The sequence below is a fragment of the Oryx dammah genome, unplaced genomic scaffold (genome assembly GCF_014754425.2).
Source record: "Oryx dammah isolate SB20612 unplaced genomic scaffold, SCBI_Odam_1.1 HiC_scaffold_1, whole genome shotgun sequence".
Lineage (NCBI taxonomy): Eukaryota > Metazoa > Chordata > Mammalia > Artiodactyla > Bovidae > Oryx > Oryx dammah.
The window spans coordinates 9,397,430-9,417,715 of NW_024070185.1; the positions used below are offsets into that span (position 1 = coordinate 9,397,430).

A 20,286-nucleotide genomic window follows, 5' to 3' on the forward strand; every position below is an offset into this window, starting at 1 on the left:
ATATTCACAGTTGATGAATCTGTAAGGGAGAAACACAGGAGTTCATTATACTAAATTTATAGCTTTCCATTTGAGTATTTTTCAAAGTAAATTCATTTTCGCTGCCAACCAGGAACATCCTGCTCTGTACTGCCCAGGTAGGTACCTGAGGCCGCATCCCCGGGTTCCGTGGTCTCCCGGGTCATCGTGACTGGTCTGCTCCCCTTTGGTCAAGCCAAGACGTTTCCTTGTGAGGGTCTGTGTTTTAGGAGGAGGAGGTGACTCTGTCCTTTCCGTCTTCTCCACAGGTGAAAGCGGAAGCCTCCTGGGACTCGGCCGTGCACGGCTGCCCTCAGCTGAGTAAAGGCACCCCCGTGGACGAGCGGGTGTTTCTCATCGTCCGGGTGACAGTCCAGCTCAGCCATCCAGCCGACATGCAGCTGGTATTGCGCAAACGCATTTGTGTTAATGTTCACGGCCGGCAGGTGGGTCACTGACGCTCATTGAAGAAGTGACTTTGGGTCTGACGTAAGGGCGGGGCAGTGGAAACATCGCTCTGGCCTCTGACCCCACAGGCTCTGTGGCCCTCTGAGCTTTTGTCCACCAGGCGACTGTGGCTGTCCTGTGCCCGTGCTTGCCTCAGTCCCAGAGCCCTTCAGCCTGACCGCCGCCTGGATGGCACTGCATTGTTCCCCTGCATCTTCCTGACTCCGCAGTCACAGCTCTCAGCCCTGCTTGTGGGCGCCATGGAGCCCTGTCAAGGCGAAGCTCATTGTTTTGTCTTTGCCTTTCCATCTGGTTCTGATAAGATGAGAAGTTCACTGCCGATGAGCTGCATGGTTTTCCATGCTTTCCTTTCCTTTCTGCTGGTTCACTGATTCATGTATTTGGAGAGAGTGTCCTCTGCCAAGCTTTGGGGTAAAAAGATGAATGAGAAATAGCCTGCGTCCTTAAAGAGTCCGTGTCCATTGGCCCGTGAGTGTGTATAAACGGGCCAGTCTTCTGTGTGGTGACACCGCTGTGCAGGTGCGTGCCAGGGCAGCGGTGCGAGAGCAGTCAGGGAGGAGGGAAGGGGGGCGTGGAGCTGCTCCGCTGCGGACAGGGGCGGTTGGCAGGCAGAGGAGGACTCGTTGGCTGCTCCCCAGAGAGGAGGAAATGCACGTGCAGAGATGGTGAGGGAGGAACGGGCGTGGCAGGCTTGGGGACCATGAGAAGCATAGTCTGATGGTCAGAGTATTCTGCAGAGGCCATGACCGTGCCTGTCCACACAGTTGCAGCAAGATTATGAAGGACCTGGTGCCGTATGAACCGGTTTAGTAGAAAACTTCTAGATAAGAATAGAAAGCACTTCTCATATTGGTTTTGCAAAGATAGGATTTGAGAGGTTGAGTCTAGGGATTCTTCTCAATATACTGGCTAAAACCAGACAGATGAAAGTAAATCTTCTCATTTAGAAGAGTACAGTCATGGTTGACAGAGTTCTAGATGTAATCTCTACCCCTAAAAATTAATCTTTAGTTCTAAATGTCACACTGATATCAATCTTTGAATGACGACGGGCCGTATTGCTGTTAAAATTCAGCTCTTCGGCTTGGTGCTCCAGCATCAGGACATATGGGTCATGGAGTAGCTGCCGATGTACGTGCTGTGTCTCCCATTCACTCTTTTCTGAGAAGTCTCTGAGGAATTGGAAAAAGACACGTTGCTCTTGGGGAGCACTTTGAAGAGTTAACTTGCCATTTCAGAGCTAGGGGTTCTGGCTGCCAGGCACTGAGACTGACCTGGTTCAACCACCAGCCCCCACAGAAATTTTAATAGAAAGGAGTGTTGTGAAGTCACCAGATTTCTTCTGTTTTTTTTTTTTTCTTTCTTTTTTAAAATTTGTAGATGTGAGAAGTTGCTGCACTCTCCCCTGGTTAAAATGATTTGATATCAAACTGAAATTCAGATGGTTCATTAACTAAAATTTGCTTCTCTGTAGTGAGAGCAGGGACTTCCTCATGACCCTAATACATGCAAGTTAGCTTCAGCAATTTCGTACAATTGGTAGATGCCGGGGGATGGGGTGGGGAGTGGGGAAAGGTCTTAGTGTTTAATGGGGACAGAGTCTTAGCTTAGGAAGATGAAAAATTAGGGAGATGGATGATGGTAAGATACGGATTGTGTAACAATGAATATTACACAGTGCACGGATTGTGTAACAATGAATATTACACAGTGCCACTGAACTGTGCAGTTAAATATGGTTAAAGTAGCACGTTTTATGTAACTTTTACCACAGTTGAAAACATTTAATAAAATAATAATTTCATACAAATAGAAAACAGAAAAGTAAGATAACAGCGGCCCCCTCACCTCCTCCCACCACCCGATTAAAGGAAAACAAACTGTAGCTGTACTTTGACCAGTGTAATTGGCAATGGTTCAGCCTTGCAAGGCTGGAGTAGTGAAGGGATGAAATATATGCATTCTAAGAGGCCCTTGCATTCTTTGATGCTAAAATGTTTTTTAAAATTAACTAAAGATCACTTAATTCTTATTAAATAAGTTTGTGAAAATACATACCTCTGAGACCAAACAGCTTTTTGTCTGTTCCGTTTGGGTTTTTTGTGTTTTTTGAAAAACCTATATCCTACTTTGCTTTTGCATGGGGAAAGAGGTTCAGTGTTGGTTTAATATTCTCTCTCCTTCTTAGCTTTATTCACCAATTGTATTCTGCCCTCATCCCTGCTCTCTTCAACCTCTACAGGATGTTCAGTCTTAGCAGCATCTTCAAATGAGTCATCTATGCATTAATTCAACAGTTCAATTCAAAGCGTGCAGAGAGCGCAGTCAGCATAAACAGTGACCAAGCACTCTTAAATCATTCTCCGTAACGACCCTGCTTTGGTCAAGAATTTAATGCCTGAACTTGTCAATATTCATAGTGCAAGATGTCCATCGTGCTGGGAAAAAAAAGGATTAAGAGTCACTAGCCTTTCTTTACATTTTAGTTAGAAGGTCATTTTATTGTGTAGAAGTCGACAGCCTTATTTCTGTAGCTTTTTTTAAAGCAGAGTTGAACCAGATGCCTAACGTGGCTCCAGAGTTTAGGGTCTGCACTTCTCATGTATTCGGTCTGGTAAATGGCAAGCATCGCATAAATGGGTTTGTTTAGGGGCGCTAAGGACAAGTTGAGGAACCTATATGTAGTGATTGGGGTTTTGACTTGCATTGCAAATAATGTTCTTTTCCTTTTTGGCTAGCGTGAATATGGTGTCTTTTACGCTGCCTCTTTGTTAATGAAAACTCAGTTTTTGAGATGGGAAGCCATATCTTCTCTTTTGTTTTTCCTCTAGGGTTTTGCTCAGAGTCTCCTCAAAAAGATGTCACATCGAAGTTCTATTCCAGGCTGTGGAGTGACTTTTGAAATTGTCTCCAATATTCCAGAGGTGAAGGATCATATGAAATTTGAATTTACTAAGAATAAACATGTAACAAGAGCTAACTCCCTGAAAAGTCACCGACCTAAGAAATATGTATCAGATGAAAATGTGTATATACAAAAATGCTGTAGGCTTGTAGAGGAATTTTGTAATCGTAACTTGATTCATAGTATAATGTGTGTGCATATGTAATACTTCTGTGGGCTTAAAGGTTCTGCTTTTAATCTTTTGTTAAAGAGTCTTTTGAAAAGCAAATCAGCACCATTTTACTCATAGACGAGGATATAACCCTTAGAGGGAGACAACACAGCATAATACAGAATTCTAGGGTATCATATTGGAATCAGACAGAAATCTTGTTTCTGCCACCTCTTAGTGAAGTGAACTTGGGTAAGTTACTTTGAGCCTAAGTTTTTTCATTTATCAAACTGGGTTAGTAATACCTCCTATACAGACTTGCTTTTTAAGGATTAAATGAGACAATATACACAAATTTTACACATGTTAAAGAGTAAATTGTAATTGCTGTTATAGTTAGCAATAGTAGTATTATTAAACACTAATGGGGTAGTATTTTTTATATTTTAAATTAATTATTAATTACTATTAAATACTAATAAATAGAGTATTTATTACTGTTTTTCTTTTTGGGCTAATTGAGATGTGCTTAGAAATCAAACAAATGGAGCTGAAAATACCCACGACAGGCGCTTGCTAGAGAATGTAGTTTATATGCTTCCTAGTACTTATTTCCTGATTTAGACAGATTTGTTCACCCAGTTATTGGCATAGCTAGTAACCAAGGCCTTCCTCACCAGGATAGGAGAAATGAAAGGTCTAAGGAAAGGACTCTGATAAAGTGAGGAAGGTTCCCTCCTCATGCTGACTACAGAGGATTGGGGAGTGAGTGAGGAGGTCCAAGCCCTGTTGCCCTTGGAGGTGGATAATGAGAATGGGACCCTGGGGTGAGGACTCCCACCTACGCACACCATCTACCGTGCCTTCATACTCTTCATTCAGGGGCTCAGTGTCTGTCAATCGATTCTGTTGAGTATTTGAACTAGATGGACACTATATATTTGAAGACAGATCAGGTTTTAGAAGACTGAGAAGATTACACAGTACTTGGGCTTCGTTTTAGAGTTCTTTTATTGCAGAATACTTTTGCTCTCAATGTCAAATACTGACTGAATTCTTCCCTGGCTCTTCAAAGTATTAGGCTTACAAGGCAAATATTAACTGTCTGATTGTTTAATTTTGAACCTGCTGAAACTTTAAAAATTGAATCCCTTTTCAAGTTAGACTAGCTGCAAAATCTTGGATCTGTAATAGGTTGCTCTTTGTATGATTGGAGGAGCCTGGTGGGCTGCAGTCCATGGGGTCGCTAAGGGTTGGACACGACTGAGTGGCTTCACTTTCACTTTTTACTTTCATGCTTTGGAGAAGGAAATGGCACCCCACTCCAGTGTTCTTGCTTGGAGAATCCCAGGGACGGGGGAGCCTGATGGGCTGCTGTCTCTGGGGTCGCACAGAGTCGGACATGACTGAAGCAATTTAGCAGCAGCAGCAGCCAGAGGTTTACTGTTTATTCTTTGTATCTGAATGCTTTCTCTCTTTTTCCAGTGTTTCGGATCTTAACTCTATAAATGGTTTGAATGCAGTTGAGAAACACAACTGCAATGAACCATCCTTTTCTCCTTTCATCTTTCTTCCCCTCCTTCCTTCTCATTCACAGTTTTTCTTTTTCTCTTTAACAGGGCTTTTATTCTTCAGGTGACATGGTTTTCAAAGGGCAGAAGTGTGCAGTAATCAGCAGAAAGATAAACAGACAGCCTCACGTGCTGGGGCTACCTGTTACTAATTCACTAAACGACTAAGTTGGCAAGTGTTAGGGTCATATTATCAATTCCTGATGATAAAAAGGAAAAACGAGACTTAAAGCCTACAGTGTAAGGCTTTGTTTTTTATTTCAAAATAAGCTTCTTAAAAGCTGTGTTCCATCATGAAGAAGCCTGGAGAAGTTGTGTTTCATGTTGCAGAGGCCATGAGGACTCAGCAGCAGAAAGAAGTCGTCATAGACCAGAGAGCAACAGGAGATGGTTTTCCCTTTCTTTTTTTCCTTCCCTTTTTGTTTTTGTTAAAAGCAGCTAGAATGCTTTCACTGCTAATGGGGGTATAAAATGATACATTCACTGGCAGTTTATTATCAAGTTAAAGAGACATCTACCCCATCACCCAGTAATTCCACTTATAGGCCCTTACCCAAGAGAAATGAAAACATATATCCATAAAGATTTACATAAGAATATTCAAAGCTGCTTAATTCAAAACAACCTAAAGCTGGAAGCAACCCTAACATCCATCAGCAGAGGAATGGGTAAATAAATTATGGCTTATCCATACTGTGGAATATTATTCAACCATGCAAAGTAATGAACTACGTGATGACCAAATCTCTGAATCACTATGTTAAGTGAACAACCAGATGCAGAACTTGCAAAACAGGCAGAACTAATCTGTGGAGAAAGAACTGATCTTTCCTTAGGGGAGGGAAGGAGTTGAACTTTGTGAAGTAATGGAAATGTTTTATATCTTGAGAGGGATGTGGATAACATAGGTAAATACGTTTCTTTAAAACTCAGATATCTTCTCTCTCAGAAAACCAAGAGATCTGTTTTTGAATGCAGTTGAGAAATGTCTGTTCCCATCAGATACCAGAAAGTATTCCATGTCCAGTGGTGAAAAGAATACTCCCATCAGGAGTCAGGAGACCTAAGTCCTGGTCGTGCCTCTCTCGCTAATTATGCGGCCTTCCTCTCTCCTTGTCTGTAAAACAAGGGTGATTCTTAGGCCCAAATGAATTCCTGTAGGAGACAAAAGTTCTGTGAACTTAAGCTGGCTTCTGAATTTTTCCATATTTTATCTGTTCTAAGGCTTATGTTAATTAAAAACAAATACTCTTGAAGTTAGACTGTGTCTTAAAATTGATGCTGTCTTAAGGTTAATTGGCCGAGTTTTTCTTTTTTTTTTCCTCCTTAGTAATATACAAAATGATTTTCTCTTAAAGTTGATGGCATCTTAAGATGCAGTAGCATTTTGATACATTCAGTTCAGTTCAGTCGCTCAGCTGTGTTCAACTCTTTGCGACCCCATGGACGGCAGCACGCCAGGCTTTCCTGTCTATCACCAACTCCTGGAGCTTCCTCAAACTCATGTCCATTGAGTCAGTGATGCCATCCAACCATCTCATCCTCTGTTATCCCCTTCTCCTCCTGCCTTCAATCTTTCCCAGCGTCAGGGTCTTTTCCAATGAGTCAGTTCTTTGCATTAGGTGGCCAAGGTATTGGAGTTTCAGCTTCAGCATCAGTCCTTCCAATGAATATTCAGGGCTGATTTCCTTTAGGATTGACTGGTTTGCTCTCCTTAAAGTCCAAGGGACTCTCAAATGAGTCTTCTCCAACACCACAGTTCAAAAGCATCAATTCTTCGGTGCTCAGCTTTCTTTATGGTCCACCTCTCACATCCATACATGATTACTGGAAAAACCATAGCTTTGACTAGACGGACCTTTGTTGGCAAAGTAATGTCTCTACTTTTGAATATGCTGTCTAGGTTGGTCATATCTTTTCTTCCAAGGAGCAAGCGCCTTTCAATTTCATGGCTGCAGTCACCATTTGCAGTGATTTTGGAGGCCCCCAAAATCAAGTCTGTCACTGTTTCCACTGTTTCCCCATCTATTTGCCTTGAAGTGATGGGACCAGATGCCATGATCTTAGTTTTCTGAATGTTGAGTTTTAAGCCAACTTTTCACTCTCCTCTTTCGTTTTCATCAAGAGGCTCTTTAGTTCTTCTTTGCTTTTTGCCATAAGGGTGGTGTCATCTGCATATCTGAAGTTATTGATATTTTTCCTGGCAATCTTGATTCTAGCTGGTTCTCCATCCAGCCCAGCATTTCTCATGATGTACTCTGCATATAAGTTAAACAAGCAGGGTGACAATATACAGCCTTGATGTACTCCTTTCCTGATTTGGAACCAGTCTGTTGTTCTTTGTCCAGTTCTAAGTTTTGCTTCTTGACCTGGATACACATTTCTCAGGAAGCAGTCAGGTGGTCTCCCATCTCTTTAAGAATTTTCCAGTTTGTTGTGATCCACACAGTCAAATGCTTTGGTGTAGTCAATAAAGCAGAAATAGATGTTTTTCTGGAACTCTCTTGCTTTTTCGATGGTCCAACAGATGTTGGCAATTTGATCTCTGGTTCCTCTGCCTTTTCTAAATCCAGTTTGAACATCTGGGAGTTCTTGGATCATATACTGTTGAAGCCTGGCTTGGAGAATTTCAAGCATTACTTTGCTAGCATGTGAGATGAGTGCAATTATGCAATATTTTGAGCATTCTTTGGCATTGCCTTTCTTTGGGATTGGATTGAAAACTGACCTTTTCCAGTCCTGTGGCCACTGCTGAGTTTTCCAAATTTTCTGGCCTATTGAGTGTAGCACTTTCACAGCATCATCTTTGAGGACTTGAAAGAGCTCAACTGGAATTCCATCACCTCCACTAGCTTTGTTCATAGTGATGCTTCCTAAGGCCCACTTGACTTCACACTCCAGAATGTCTGGCTCCAGGTGATTGATCACACCATCGTGGTTATCTAAGTCATGAAGATCTTTTTTGTATAGTTCTTCTCTGTATTCTTGCCACCTCTTCTTAATATCTTCTGTTAGGTCCTTACCATTTCTGTCCTTTATCAAGCCCATCTTTGCATGAAATGTTCCCTTGGTATCTATAATTTTCTTGAAGAGATCTCTAGTCTTTCCTATTCTATTGTTTTCCTCTATTTCTTTGCATTGATCACTGAGGAAGGCTTTCTTATCTCTCCTTGCTATTCTGTGGAACTCTGCATTCAAATGGGTATATCTTTCATTTTCCCCTTTGCCTTTCGCTTCTCTTCTTTTCACATCTATTTGTAAAGTCTCATCAGACAACCATTTTGCCTTTTTGCATTTCTTTTTCTTGGGGATGGTGTTGATCCCTGTCTCCTGTACAATGTCACAAACTTCCGTCCATAGTTCTTTAGGCACTCTGTCTATCAGATCTAATTCCTTGGGTCTATTTGTCATTTCCACTGTATAATTATAAGGGATTTGATTTAGGTCATACCTGAATGGTCTAGTGGTTTTCCATACTTTCTTCAATTTACGTCTTAATTATGTAATAAGGTGTTCAGGATCTGAGCCACAGTCAGCTCCCAGTCTTGTTTTTGCTGACTGTATAGAGCTTCTCCATCTTTGGCTCCAAAGAATATAATCAATATGATTTTAGTGTTGAACATCTGGTGATGTCCATGTGTAGAGTCTTCTCTTGTGTCTTTGAAAGAGGGTGTTTGCTATGACCAGTGGACTGGACAAAATGTTCGGTTTTACCATATGATGGTATGTAAAACCCTGAGCAAACTTTTTGGCCAGCCCAGTGTATTTTGCAGTTTTTGATGTTGTTATAACAAAATTCACAAGGATCTGATTTTTCCCAAGAAGAGTGCTTTGTTATGAGCCACGTGAACTTGAGAGATCTGATTAATTATATTAACAAAATCCCTCCCGTGACATGCAAATATCCCATTTATATGCCTGAACCAGCTGTGTCCATGGAGCTGGGCAAGGGAGAATATGCCTGGAGGCTTCTCTGCTTGGTCGGCTTCCAGTCTTGGGCCTCTGTCTGCAGAGTTGGGGATTGGACTATGTGGAGAGTCCATGGGAGGCTGCTTATTGAAAGGGTTGGAATCTCACCCTTCTCCCCACTCTTACCCTTCATCCCTGTGTCCGCCTCCTGCGAGGGTGGTTTGGGTCCCACATGGGTCCAGCTGTCACCTCAGCTCCTTAGTCCTCCCTCTGGCCCCTCAGGATGTGTTCCTAAAGTACAGTTGTGGTCAGGTTTCCAGCTTGTCCCCCAGATCCTTTCTGACCAGGAATGTCTTGGTTCCCAATGGAAGTGCAGGAGAGGACAGTTTTGTTGAAAATGTGCCATATTTCAACTGCTCTGTGTTTAGCCTTTCGAGTGACCCTAGCCACCACGTATACCATGATTTCTGTGGGAAAATGCATTTTGAGTTCCAAGAGCTGACTTTAAAATGGAACTTGGTTCGGTAGGCTTTGTGGATTCGTATAGATCAAGCTGCCTCTGTAGCATTTTCTTCTGCAAGGTAGTTAATTTTAACGTATAACTTTCCATTCTTCAGGATGCTCAGGGAGCAGAGGAACGAGAAACGTTAGCAAGGATGGCAGCTAACGTGGAAAATACGGCGTCTGCCGACTCGGAAGCGTACATCGAGAAATACCTCAGGAGCGTGCTGGCGGTGGAGAATCTCCTCACGTTAGACCGCCTTCGCCAGGTCAGCTGATGGGGACAGGGCAGGGTCCAGCCCAGCTCGACCCAGGGTTTGACTTTCCGCTATTCACAGTATTGTGACGTCTAAACTTTTGAAACCTCTTAAGTGGAGCATATTAATTTACATTAAACTTGCCGGGAGAGTCTTCGAAGATACAAAAATGAGATTTGGAAGTTACTTTTTCCAAGCCCCTAAATGGTAGCTAGTTGCCTGGCTAGAGCTGTGCTGTGTGCTCGGTCGCATCTGACTCTCTGCGACCCCAGGGACTGTAGCTGCCAGGCTCCTCTGCCCATGGGGATTCTCCAGGCAAGAATTCTGGTGTGGGTTGCCATGCCTGCCTCCAGGGGATCGTCTGAACCCAGGGATCGAACCCAGGTCTCCCGCAGTGCAGGCGGATTCTTTACTGACTGAGCCAGTAGTGGAGGAAATATATCACTCTTGCTGGTTAAGAAGTATTTTACAAATTCCTTGACACTGGACAGTTGCCAAAGAAAAATGTAGCCCTGAGGCAGAATGTTGTGTCCTTTCTTGGCCTCCACAGCCTCAGAGTGGATCTCTAAGAGGGAAAACAGAGGTGCCAGCCATAAACCCAAGGCTCAGAGAAGCTCTAAACGTCAGTTTACGTAGCTGTGTTGAAACTTTTTAAAAAATTTAAAAGTTATTTATTTAGCATGTGCCGGGTCTTAGTTGTGGCCTATGGGTCTAGTTCCCTGACCAGGGATCGAACCTGGACCCCTGCTCTGGGAGCGCAGAGTCTTAGACACTGTGGACTACCAGGGAAGTCCCCAAACTTTTCTCTTTTTTTTTAATAAAAATACTAATGAAACATAAAAGTGAATGGTCTGCTTTTCATAACCTTTCCCCTGGGACTCACTTGTGGCCAGCTTCAAGGGAGCCATCAGTAGATAAGGAAAGGAATGAACCACATAACCTGTCAGCTGCTTAATTAACTTTGAATATTCCACAGTGACAGTAATTGGGTCATTCTGTTGTGTGAAGTAACAGCTGTCATTTAAAGAACTAGGGGACCTCCCTGGCAGTCCAGTGGTTAGGACTATGCACTTCTGCCACAGGGGGCACGGGTTTGATCCCTGGTCGGGGAACTAAGATCCCACAGGCTGTGTGGCATGCCCACGCCACTCCAGTGAGTAAAGAGCTCGGAATATGTCCATAGCTCAAATCCTGCTTTAGACTCTGTTGCTCTGGAAGTGAGTGTCTCATGCGTGCTTTTCCTCTGTGTTCTCTCTGACCCACAGGAAGTTGCTGTGAAGGAGCAGTTGACGGGAAAAGGGAAGCTGAGCAGGAGGAGTATCAGCTCTCCTAATGTGAACAGAGTGAGTGCGTGGGACCCCAGCCTGTGCTCGGCCCAGGATCTGCTTTTGCTCCTCCTCTTTCCTTGGATAACTCCTTTTCATCCTTCAAGTCTCATCTCGGGTATCATTTCCTCCTCTGCACTGACTGAAGTTCCCACTTCTCTAGCCCGTAGCATCGTTGCAGCCCTCCATCTCTGAACTTCCTAATGTTACACGGAAAGCATCCGTGTAAGTCCCCCTGGATTTGTTTCTCATTTGTCTTCATACCTCCAGTGCCTGGCCCAGTGACTCTGTTATGCGAGCATGTGTTGAACTAAGGCAAAGCTAGCGTAGTGCCTGGGGAAAGCCGTTTGGATTTTCTAGGCTGAACTTGATTACTTTCAGGTTGAGGAGAGGTCTGGCCCATGTGTGTAAACTCCGCTGCTCAGGGGCCATCCAGGGGGCATCATCGAGTCAAGTCAGCTAGATGTGTTTTGTCACAGTGTTGTGAGTGTGTTGTTGTGTTTTAAAACATGGATAAAATTTACATGAATATGAAGCTTACAGATAATTCTTTGCATGAATATGAAGCTTACAAATAATTCTTCGCAAAGAAATAATGCTTGGAGCCCTGTGATTTATCTCTACTTTCCTTACTTTTGATAAAGAGGTGGATGTGAGAAATAGTACACTGTTGTCTGAACTTACACCAAGAGAAACTGCAGTATAAATGTTGAAATAAAGAGCAGCTGACCCTTAACCCTGGTGTTGCAGAGATCCCAGTGAGGGACAGGACAGGATGGGTGTCAGGCTGGAGGGCACAGGTGGCTCCCTGAGACTGAGTGATGTGACTGGTGATCTCAGATGGAAAGATGGGGAACATTCTCAGACAGTGAAAAAAAAAAAAAACCCTCCATTTAACAGCATAACTATCTTCTCACTCCTTCAGAAAATGAAGTACTAAAATTCACTGAATGATGTACTAAAATCTCTGTATGTGCAGAGATTCTGTACTTAGAATCCTATGATTTAAAACAAATAGTTTTTGTGTATACATTTACTGCAGTACCCAGAGAAAGGAGTCGGCAGATCAGGACACGATAAGGTAGCCAGTGGTCTTCCCTGGTGGCTCAGTGGTAAAGGACCTGCCTGCCAATCAGGAGACCTGGGTTCAATCCCTGGGTGGGGAAGATCCCCTGGAGAAGGAAATGGCAACCCACTCAGTAATCTTGCCTGGGAAATCCCATGGACAGAGGAGTCTGGCGGGCTACAGTCCATGGGGTTGCAAGAGTTGGACACAACTTTGCAGCTAAACAACAGCAACAAGGAAACTAGTAGCCTGGTATCCTTTACATAGAAGTGGATAAACAAATCAAGTATCCCTTACTTGGGCCCAGTTGGCTGTTACCACTATGTAAGCTGGACATCTGATCTTATACAAACCTGCCTTGTTAAAAATGTTAATTCATTGAAAAACAAAACCAGAAACTGTGCCTAACAGGGTACCAAAGGCCAGGAATCTAGTTTGCAGCTTGGTCTTGGCAGCCTCTCTCATACCATCCAGCTTTAACATTCTGTCGATTTGGTTTTCTAAGCGTTGTATTTCCAGGATCATGGATGTGTGTGCTTTTGCACACAAAGGGCTAATTCTCCTCTCCGTTCCCTCTTCAGTTGTCTGGCAGCCGCCAGGATCTTATTCCACCCTCCAGTCTGGGTAGCAACAAGGTGAGTGCTCAGAACTATTTCCTGTCAGTTTTAGACCTGTTTCCCATCCAACTTTTCCTCCTCTCAAGTATCACACGCTCGTTGTGCATGCCAAAATTTCTTCCAATTTTCAGTACTATGTGAAATTTATTGGAAAGTGTTTAGAGTTCATTTCTTTTTATCTGCCAGTTAAAACAATGTTACTGAGACCTTATTGTTACTCTGCTTTTTAAGGGTTAAACAGTTTAGTTGCTTGAGTTCCTATTCCTGTTGAAAATATATTCTTCCCATTTGTGTCAGAAAAGGAACTTCATTTCAGATTTTTGATAGTTAAAATATGGATGAAGTAATTGAAAATTTGTGAAGAATAAGGTTATATTTAAAAGTTAATGTTATATGTTAGAAGAAAGAAAAATAAAGGAACAGAAATTTTATTAGCTGGGATGTATTTATGTACTTGTTAATATAGCTTTCCCCAGTTTAACAGAGTTTTAAGCATAGATAATTCGTTATCATTTACTTAAAGGGATCACACTCAAAACAGTCATAGGTGGATGATTGGATACAACTGAGAAGGCACTGGTTCATCAATTCATTGGCCACCTACCGTGAGTCAAAGTGTGCTAGGGTTTAGCACTTCCTGATACAGGTCCACTGATAGGTGTGGTTGGCATAGCATAGTTCTAATCACCTAAAGAAAGCACAGTGTTTGGAAAACTGTCATTATTGATATAATAAATAATTTTAAGGAAAATATAAGAAAAACCATGACTGTTTTTTAATCCATCTAACCCAAATTCTCTATCATAAATTCATTGAAAAAAGTGGCCAAAAGATTTTCAGCTTTTCTCTCTTGCTAGTTTCTTTATGTTTAAATGGAAAGAAAAAATACAAAACAGTAATATCTACTTGAAAGAAAATTATTGTCTCATCTATATACTTTGGCCACCTCATGCAAAGAGTTGACTCATTGGAAAAGACTCTGATGCTGGGAGGGATTGGGGGCAGGAGGAGAAGGGGACCACCGAGGATGAGATGGCTGGATGGCATCATGGACTCGATGGACATGAGTCTGGGTGAATTCTGGGAGATGGTGATGGACAGGGAGGCCTGGCGTGCTGCAATTCATGGGGTCGCAAAGAGTGGGACACGACTGAACAACTGAACTGAACGTTCAAATAGAATAAAGGAAGATAGATGCTATAATAGAAGTATGCCTAGGTAGAGTAGGAACCCAGAGGAGGAAGTGGACACTTTTATAGGTATTATTCAAGGACCAAGCAAGGCTCCAAAGAGGGGAACACCCCTTCCCCCCGCCATAAGCTTAATGCTGAAGGATGATAAGATCCACCCAAGTGGAAGGGATTGAAGCCAGAGTGTGAACAGAAGCGTGGAGGGAGAAGGAAGCCCGAGTCAAGCCGAGCATGCGGTGCAGGGCAGAACCCAGAGAAAGGCCCTCGTTTCAAAAGTTCCTGTGTGATGTACTGGGGAGCTGTTGGGGAGCTGGGCCACTTTTAGCCAGTCACCTCGACACCACTCATGTTCCTGGCTGCTGTCCGGCAAATTACATTAGAATAATGTATATAGTAGAAATGTGTACTGTTATCAACACACAAGTGAGGGTGGACGGAGCAGGTATGGGGAGAGGTCTCGACAGTGGGAGGGGAGGGAAGAGAGTCAGGACCCGCTCAGGAGAATGGAGACTCTAGAGCTCTGGGGATGTGAGGATCAGGGTGGAGCTAGGGGGAGACTGGCTGACATGGGTCCTGGGGACATAGAGAGAAGAATGTGAGGAGGCAGGTTTGAGGCAGAAAATGATTTAGTTCAACTTTGGACAGAAGGTGTGTCAGCCAGTTCAGGGGTCTGGAAGCCCGAGCTGAACACAGATTGGGGAGCTCAGGGCCTGGTTGGAACAGCCAGGGATTCACCCGAGTCTCCTGAATTGGCTGTAAGAGGTTCAGACAGGGAGGCGAGGTTCTGTGGGGTGACGGTGACGCTTAAGGGCTTGTGCAGGGGGAGCAGCCGGCCAGGGTGACAGACGAGAGGTGGTGGGGAGAGCAGCTGGGAGCCTGGAGAAACTCCTTTTGGATGCCTCAGAGACTGCACTGACTGAAGAGACTATTTTGGGTGTGAGAGTGAAGTTTATTGGAGGCTTTTTCCCAGGGCAGTCTCTGTGGAGGGTTGGGGAGAAGTTGGACATGGGTTTTGGGTGGTTGTTTTGGTTTTTGGTTTTTGTGGCCGCAGTATACAGAATCTTAGTGCCCCAACCAATGATAGAACCTCTGCAGGAGACACTAGTTCGATCCCTGGGTCGGGAAGAACCCCTGGAGGGCAGGTCATGGCAACCCTCTCCAGTATTCTTGCCTGGAGAATCCCACAGACAGAGGAGCCTGCGGGCTGCAGTCCAGAGTCACAAAGAGTTGGACGTGACTGAAACAGCTGAGCACACTTGGACCCCTGCAATGAAAGCATGAAGTCCTAACCACTGGACCGCCAGGGAGTTTCTAGCAGGATGTATTAAATGAGTAAATAACGTCACACATTTTTTGTTACTCTGCCAAGACCTTCCCCGTTTCAGTCATCTTGATGTCCTGGGGCCCCGGGGCTAGGGATAGGAAACTTAGTGAAGGTGAGGGGAGTCTGATTTCCACCCTCTCAGGTTGTACCGGTGTCCTGGCGCCGCCCCAGCAGCAAAGGGCTGCCTCTGCCTGCTCCGTGTCAGCGTGTTTTCCGTTGTCATCAGACACCTCCAACAGTGAAGGACCCTTTTCTCCCACTGCAGCAGTTTGGAGCCTTCTCTCTCACCCCTCTGCATGGACAGTGTCCCTGGGCTCTGACGACAGCGGCAGTCTTGTCAGGGAAAGCAGAGGGGCCAGCCTCCCATTCCTAACTGTGCTCCCAGGTCAGCCGTGGAGCCATCTCTTCATCTTCCTACAGGCTGTGGGCCCCCTCGGGTCCTGAACAGTTGCCAGGTACAGCCAGGCTTCCCTCCACCTCGTCACTGTCACCCTGGATCCCTTGACTTCCTGCTGTCTCCAGATCAGTAGGCTATATGAATGTCCATGCATCTAAATCAGAGACCCTTTGCTTGTCACTAGGGGAGAGGTAGAGGAAAGCTGCCCTCAGACAGGTTTCATGGATGGACCTGTTGAATGAGTAAGGGCATTCAGGTGACAGAGGGCCACAACTGATGTCAGGAAGCAAAGCCATGAAACACTCGGCAGAGGATTTGATTCCAGGCTCACTTCAGCCGGGAGCACGGAGTTCCAGGCTCACTTCAGCAGGGAGCACAGAGCGGCTTCCCCATTGGTGGATGAGGGGCTCTCGCTAGTTTTATCATCTGAAGCAGAGCGTCTTAAAAGATTTTTAGAGAGAAAAATATTCTTGTGTTTTCTTCCTAGAGAGTAAAGAAATATTTCCCTCCACCAGTAGCAGCAAGGAACAGAAGAGTCCTCCCTTTGGCCTTTTAAATGAAACAGTGGTGAACTGCATCCAGAATGGCATTGCCTTGAATTCAGAATTGTTACAATGCTGCCTGTAATAGAATTCCTCAGGGTGGGGTAGTGTTTAAACTAGTTGATGTAAGAATCATTTAGATCCTATTAAAACCCCTTTATACAGCAGCAGTGCTTATAGTGGGCTTCCCTTGTGGCTGAGCTGGCAAAGAATCTGCCTGCAATGCGGGAGACCTGGGTTCGATTCCTGGGTTGGGAAGATCCCCTGGAGAAGGGAAAGGCTATCCACTTCAGTATTCTGGCCTGGGAGATTTCCATGGACTGTATAGTCCATGGAATCGCAAAGAGTCAGACATGACTGAGCGACTTTCACTTTCACGTCACAGTGCTTATAGAGGTAAGAAATGACATGTACATGAGGGCCATCTCCATGTTGTTTATAATGGCAGAAGATTGGAAACAAGTTACATGTCTGTTGGTTTGACCTAGTTAAATGTTTTATCTGTGTCCATGTGTGCATACACACACACACACACAAATGGATCCTATGCAGCTATAAAAATTACTAGGAACCCCTCCAGGTACTAATATGGAGAGAGCAGCAGGATACACTTAGTGATTGAAAACGCAGTGCAGCACAGTATGTTGCTGTTTGTGCAGGAGTGGGGAGCACAAGAGGAGTGTGTGTGGCTGTCGCTAGGCGTACACGCGCGTGCAGGAACCCTGTAAGGATGCACCCTAAACAGATGCCGCTACTTCCTGTCTAGGGAGAGGGTGAGAGTGTGTGGGACCCAAAGCAGGAGGCTTCTCATGGTGTGCCTTTTTATATTACTTGGTTTTTAGATCATGGGAACAAATTACCTATTGAAAGAATTAAAAGGAAAAAATGTTATTCTCTACCCTTTATGGTAGGTAGATTTTATTCTCCTATAAGTAGTGGTTTGAGAAACTCTCCAGTTGCTTTATCTATAATAATTTTCACACAAAATCCTCAAGGAGAGATTACTAAAGAAATTGTTTTGGAAAACCTCAGAGACTCATGTATTTTTCTTTTCTTTTGGGGACTTCCTGTATTCTTCAGTTTTCAGAGATCCAGGGAGAGGTAATTAATCCATTAGGTTTTTCTTAATGAGTGGGATACATGTATTATCCTCCTATTGAAAGCATGCTTGCTTTTACCTTGAGAATGCGAATGCATTTTTAAATGTAGTTTTTATAAGACAACTGCATTTGACACTGTACTAGTTTTTTTTTGGCTCTTACCCTTTTGTAAAAATAACTTTGGAAGTCAGGATATACAGTTCTTCATTCCCTGGGACTATGAAAATATCTGTCAGAAGATGCCAGGAATGAAGGCATCTGATGGAGTGTAGGAGGCTCTGGGATGTGAGGGGGTATAGTTAATTCATTAATGAAGCCGATGGTACAGTAAATGTTTGAGAATTTGTAAGACATCCTTTTCTCAAGCATGAGATGCAGGGGGAGAGGAGCAAAGGAAGAATGGAAGTGCCTTGAGCCTGCCTTCAACGCCACAGAACATAGCTCAGGTTCCATCTTGGCTTCTTTGCATGGAAGTACTTAATACACAATGGAATTGAGTGGGAAATACAATTTTAACCTGAAATCACTGCTTAAAACACTAGAAACTGTATTTTAAAATAATTGAAAATCATAGTGCCGATAGCTGCATCTACCTTGCACTCATGGGGACTTACCTCTGGGCTCTCTGTTCCATTATCTATGTCTGTCCCTCTTTCCTTGATTATTGAATCAAAGCTTTGGGCCAGAGAACCTGGTGTGCTCTGTTGCCTGCCACGTAAATAACACAACAGTAAAGTTAGTTCACTTTATGCAAAGAAGCGCGGAGAAGCTGCGGAGGAGGCTCAGGTCTGCCTTCCCTGCTAATTTGCATTAACATCAGGGCAGAGTTGGTGGGAGCAACGAAACACTAAAAGCTGTGGCTGGGAGGCAAGAGCAGAGCGCACTGGGATCAGGGCTTCTGGGGAGGCGAGAGCAAGTGGTAAGGTACTAAAACCTTCTCGCACGTTGGCCTCTATCACTTGGACTTGGGCCAGCCACATTTTGCCTGCCCTCATTCACTGATGCTCCATACCTATGAAAATTGGAATTGTTTACTGAGCTCCATCAAGACGGGATGGATGAGCTAATTAATCTTAGAAAGATACATTGAATTTTTATTAGCTACCCTTAACTTTTAATTTCACCTTATGGCCTAAAAGAAATCACTCTTGATAAGCTTTTCAATTAAAAATATAAAATATTCCTAATTGCAGTGATGCTTTAATTTAGTTACTGGCTCTTTCATCATTATTGTTAGGCAGGTTTTTTAAATTAGATACAACAAAAACTTAGCAAACTTGTTATGACCAGTCTACCAGATTAGACTCATAGTTTAGTTGCAGAATTAGTTCCAACAGATTGTTTTTCCATTTAAACAATGGCTGTGTGTTGAGACTGTTTGCGATTTAAGAAACTCTGTCAAGAAAAAATAACTGATATTACTTACTAAAGCCATTTTAAATGGAATCATATATTTTTAAATAAGTTAGTGAGATGTTTGTCATCTTCCAAATGGAGTTTTCAGTGCAACTGAAAGTAGCCAGGGACGTCCCTGGTGGTCCAGTGGTTAGGACTCCGTGCTCCCAGTGCAGAGGTCCTGGGTTTGACCCCTGGTCAGGAAAGTAGATCCTGCATGGCACAATTAAGACCCAATGCAGCCAAATAAATATTTAAAAAAAAAAATTTAGCCAAAAATCTGAATGACTGTGCAGTGACCAAAGCTGAGTTGTATGTTTTGGCTCCATCACTTTCCTGAAAACTGCAATTACTCAGCCCGACACTGGTGATGGTTGGTGCCGAAGGCGAGTCACCTCTTCTTGAGTTGTGTTAGAAGCCCCCTTTGGGCCTGGAGTGTCACTGGCACTTCGTTTACCGCCTTGTCACTTTCCTGATCCAAGCCAGACCTCTGTAGAGAACACCCAAAGCGTTTGTGTCTTTCTGGAGAACAGTAGCAGGAGAACTGGAGGTCCCTGCAGGGACCAGCCACGTCCTCAAGTCAGCTGACAGCTTTCTGCATTTTTTCCTGTTGGGTTTTGCCTTTAAGCATAATTGTTATCTTGAATAGGGTTTTATATCTTTGAATTCAGCCTGTTAGCACAAATAATTCCTACTAATTATGAAGCTAGTTTAGGGACCCAAAAGGAATCCAGAATTTCCACTCTCACATCCTCCCTTCATGGCTGATCCTGAAGGCTGATAGAGGTAAAAAATGTTAGAAACATCTCAGAATTATCTTTCCAAGAGTTCTGTAATGGAGCATAGGTTACAGGGGTAGAAGTGAAAGAAAAAGAAAGCCATACTGAGAACTGAGCCCATAAGATGGCAGAAAGGTCCAGTGTCTGGCCAAGGCCTTTTATTCGTTATCTTGAGTTCATCATCTCTCTCTGAAGTACCTTTAACTAATGGGCTTCCTTTTTTCCCCCAACATTTCAGTAGTGGGAGAATCACTCTGGAGTGGCCAAGAATATAAAATTTATTGTTGTTCTTGCTGTTTAGCTGCTCAGTTGTGTCCAACTCTTTGTGACCCCATGGACTGTAGCCCACCAGGCTCCTCTGTCCATGGGATTTCCCAGGAAAGAACACTCACTGGAATGGGTTGCCATTTCCGTCTCCAGGGGATATTCCCAGCCCAGGAATTGAACTTGGGTATTCTGCAGTGGCCGGTGGATTCTTTACCACTGAGTCAGCTGGGAAGCCCTGTAAAATTTATTGGAAAGACACTAATTGCCTTGTCCCTGGGGGCCAGTGTGTGTTGCTAGACCCTGAACCACAGATTCTGTTTCTGACAAGAGAATGGATATGTGCTGCCGGAGAAGAATCTAGTGAGTGATGTCAGTGGAGTGTCTCCCTAGAGATCTACGGGGGTCAGAAAGAGGAGGGGGCAGTGGTTTATCATCCAAATTTGTTGTTCCCTCGGAAGCAGAGCCTGTTCTGTCCAAGAGCGATTTGAGATACTCCGTGTCCCC

General features: G+C 43.8%; 1 protein-coding gene across 2 annotated transcripts in view; it reads left to right on the forward strand.

Moving 5' to 3' along the window:
- The window catches only part of KIF13B (kinesin family member 13B), a 211,078-nt gene that overhangs the window by 151,195 nt on the left and 39,597 nt on the right, over window positions 1–20,286 (forward strand). For both annotated transcript variants that reach the window (XM_040235363.1, XM_040235394.1), the window contains exons 31-35: window positions 288–464; window positions 3,318–3,410; window positions 9,640–9,792; window positions 11,046–11,123; window positions 12,753–12,806. In XM_040235363.1, the coding sequence (XP_040091297.1) occupies window positions 288–464; window positions 3,318–3,410; window positions 9,640–9,792; window positions 11,046–11,123; window positions 12,753–12,806 (555 nt within the window). The remainder of the gene's footprint in view (window positions 1–287; window positions 465–3,317; window positions 3,411–9,639; window positions 9,793–11,045; window positions 11,124–12,752; window positions 12,807–20,286) is intronic.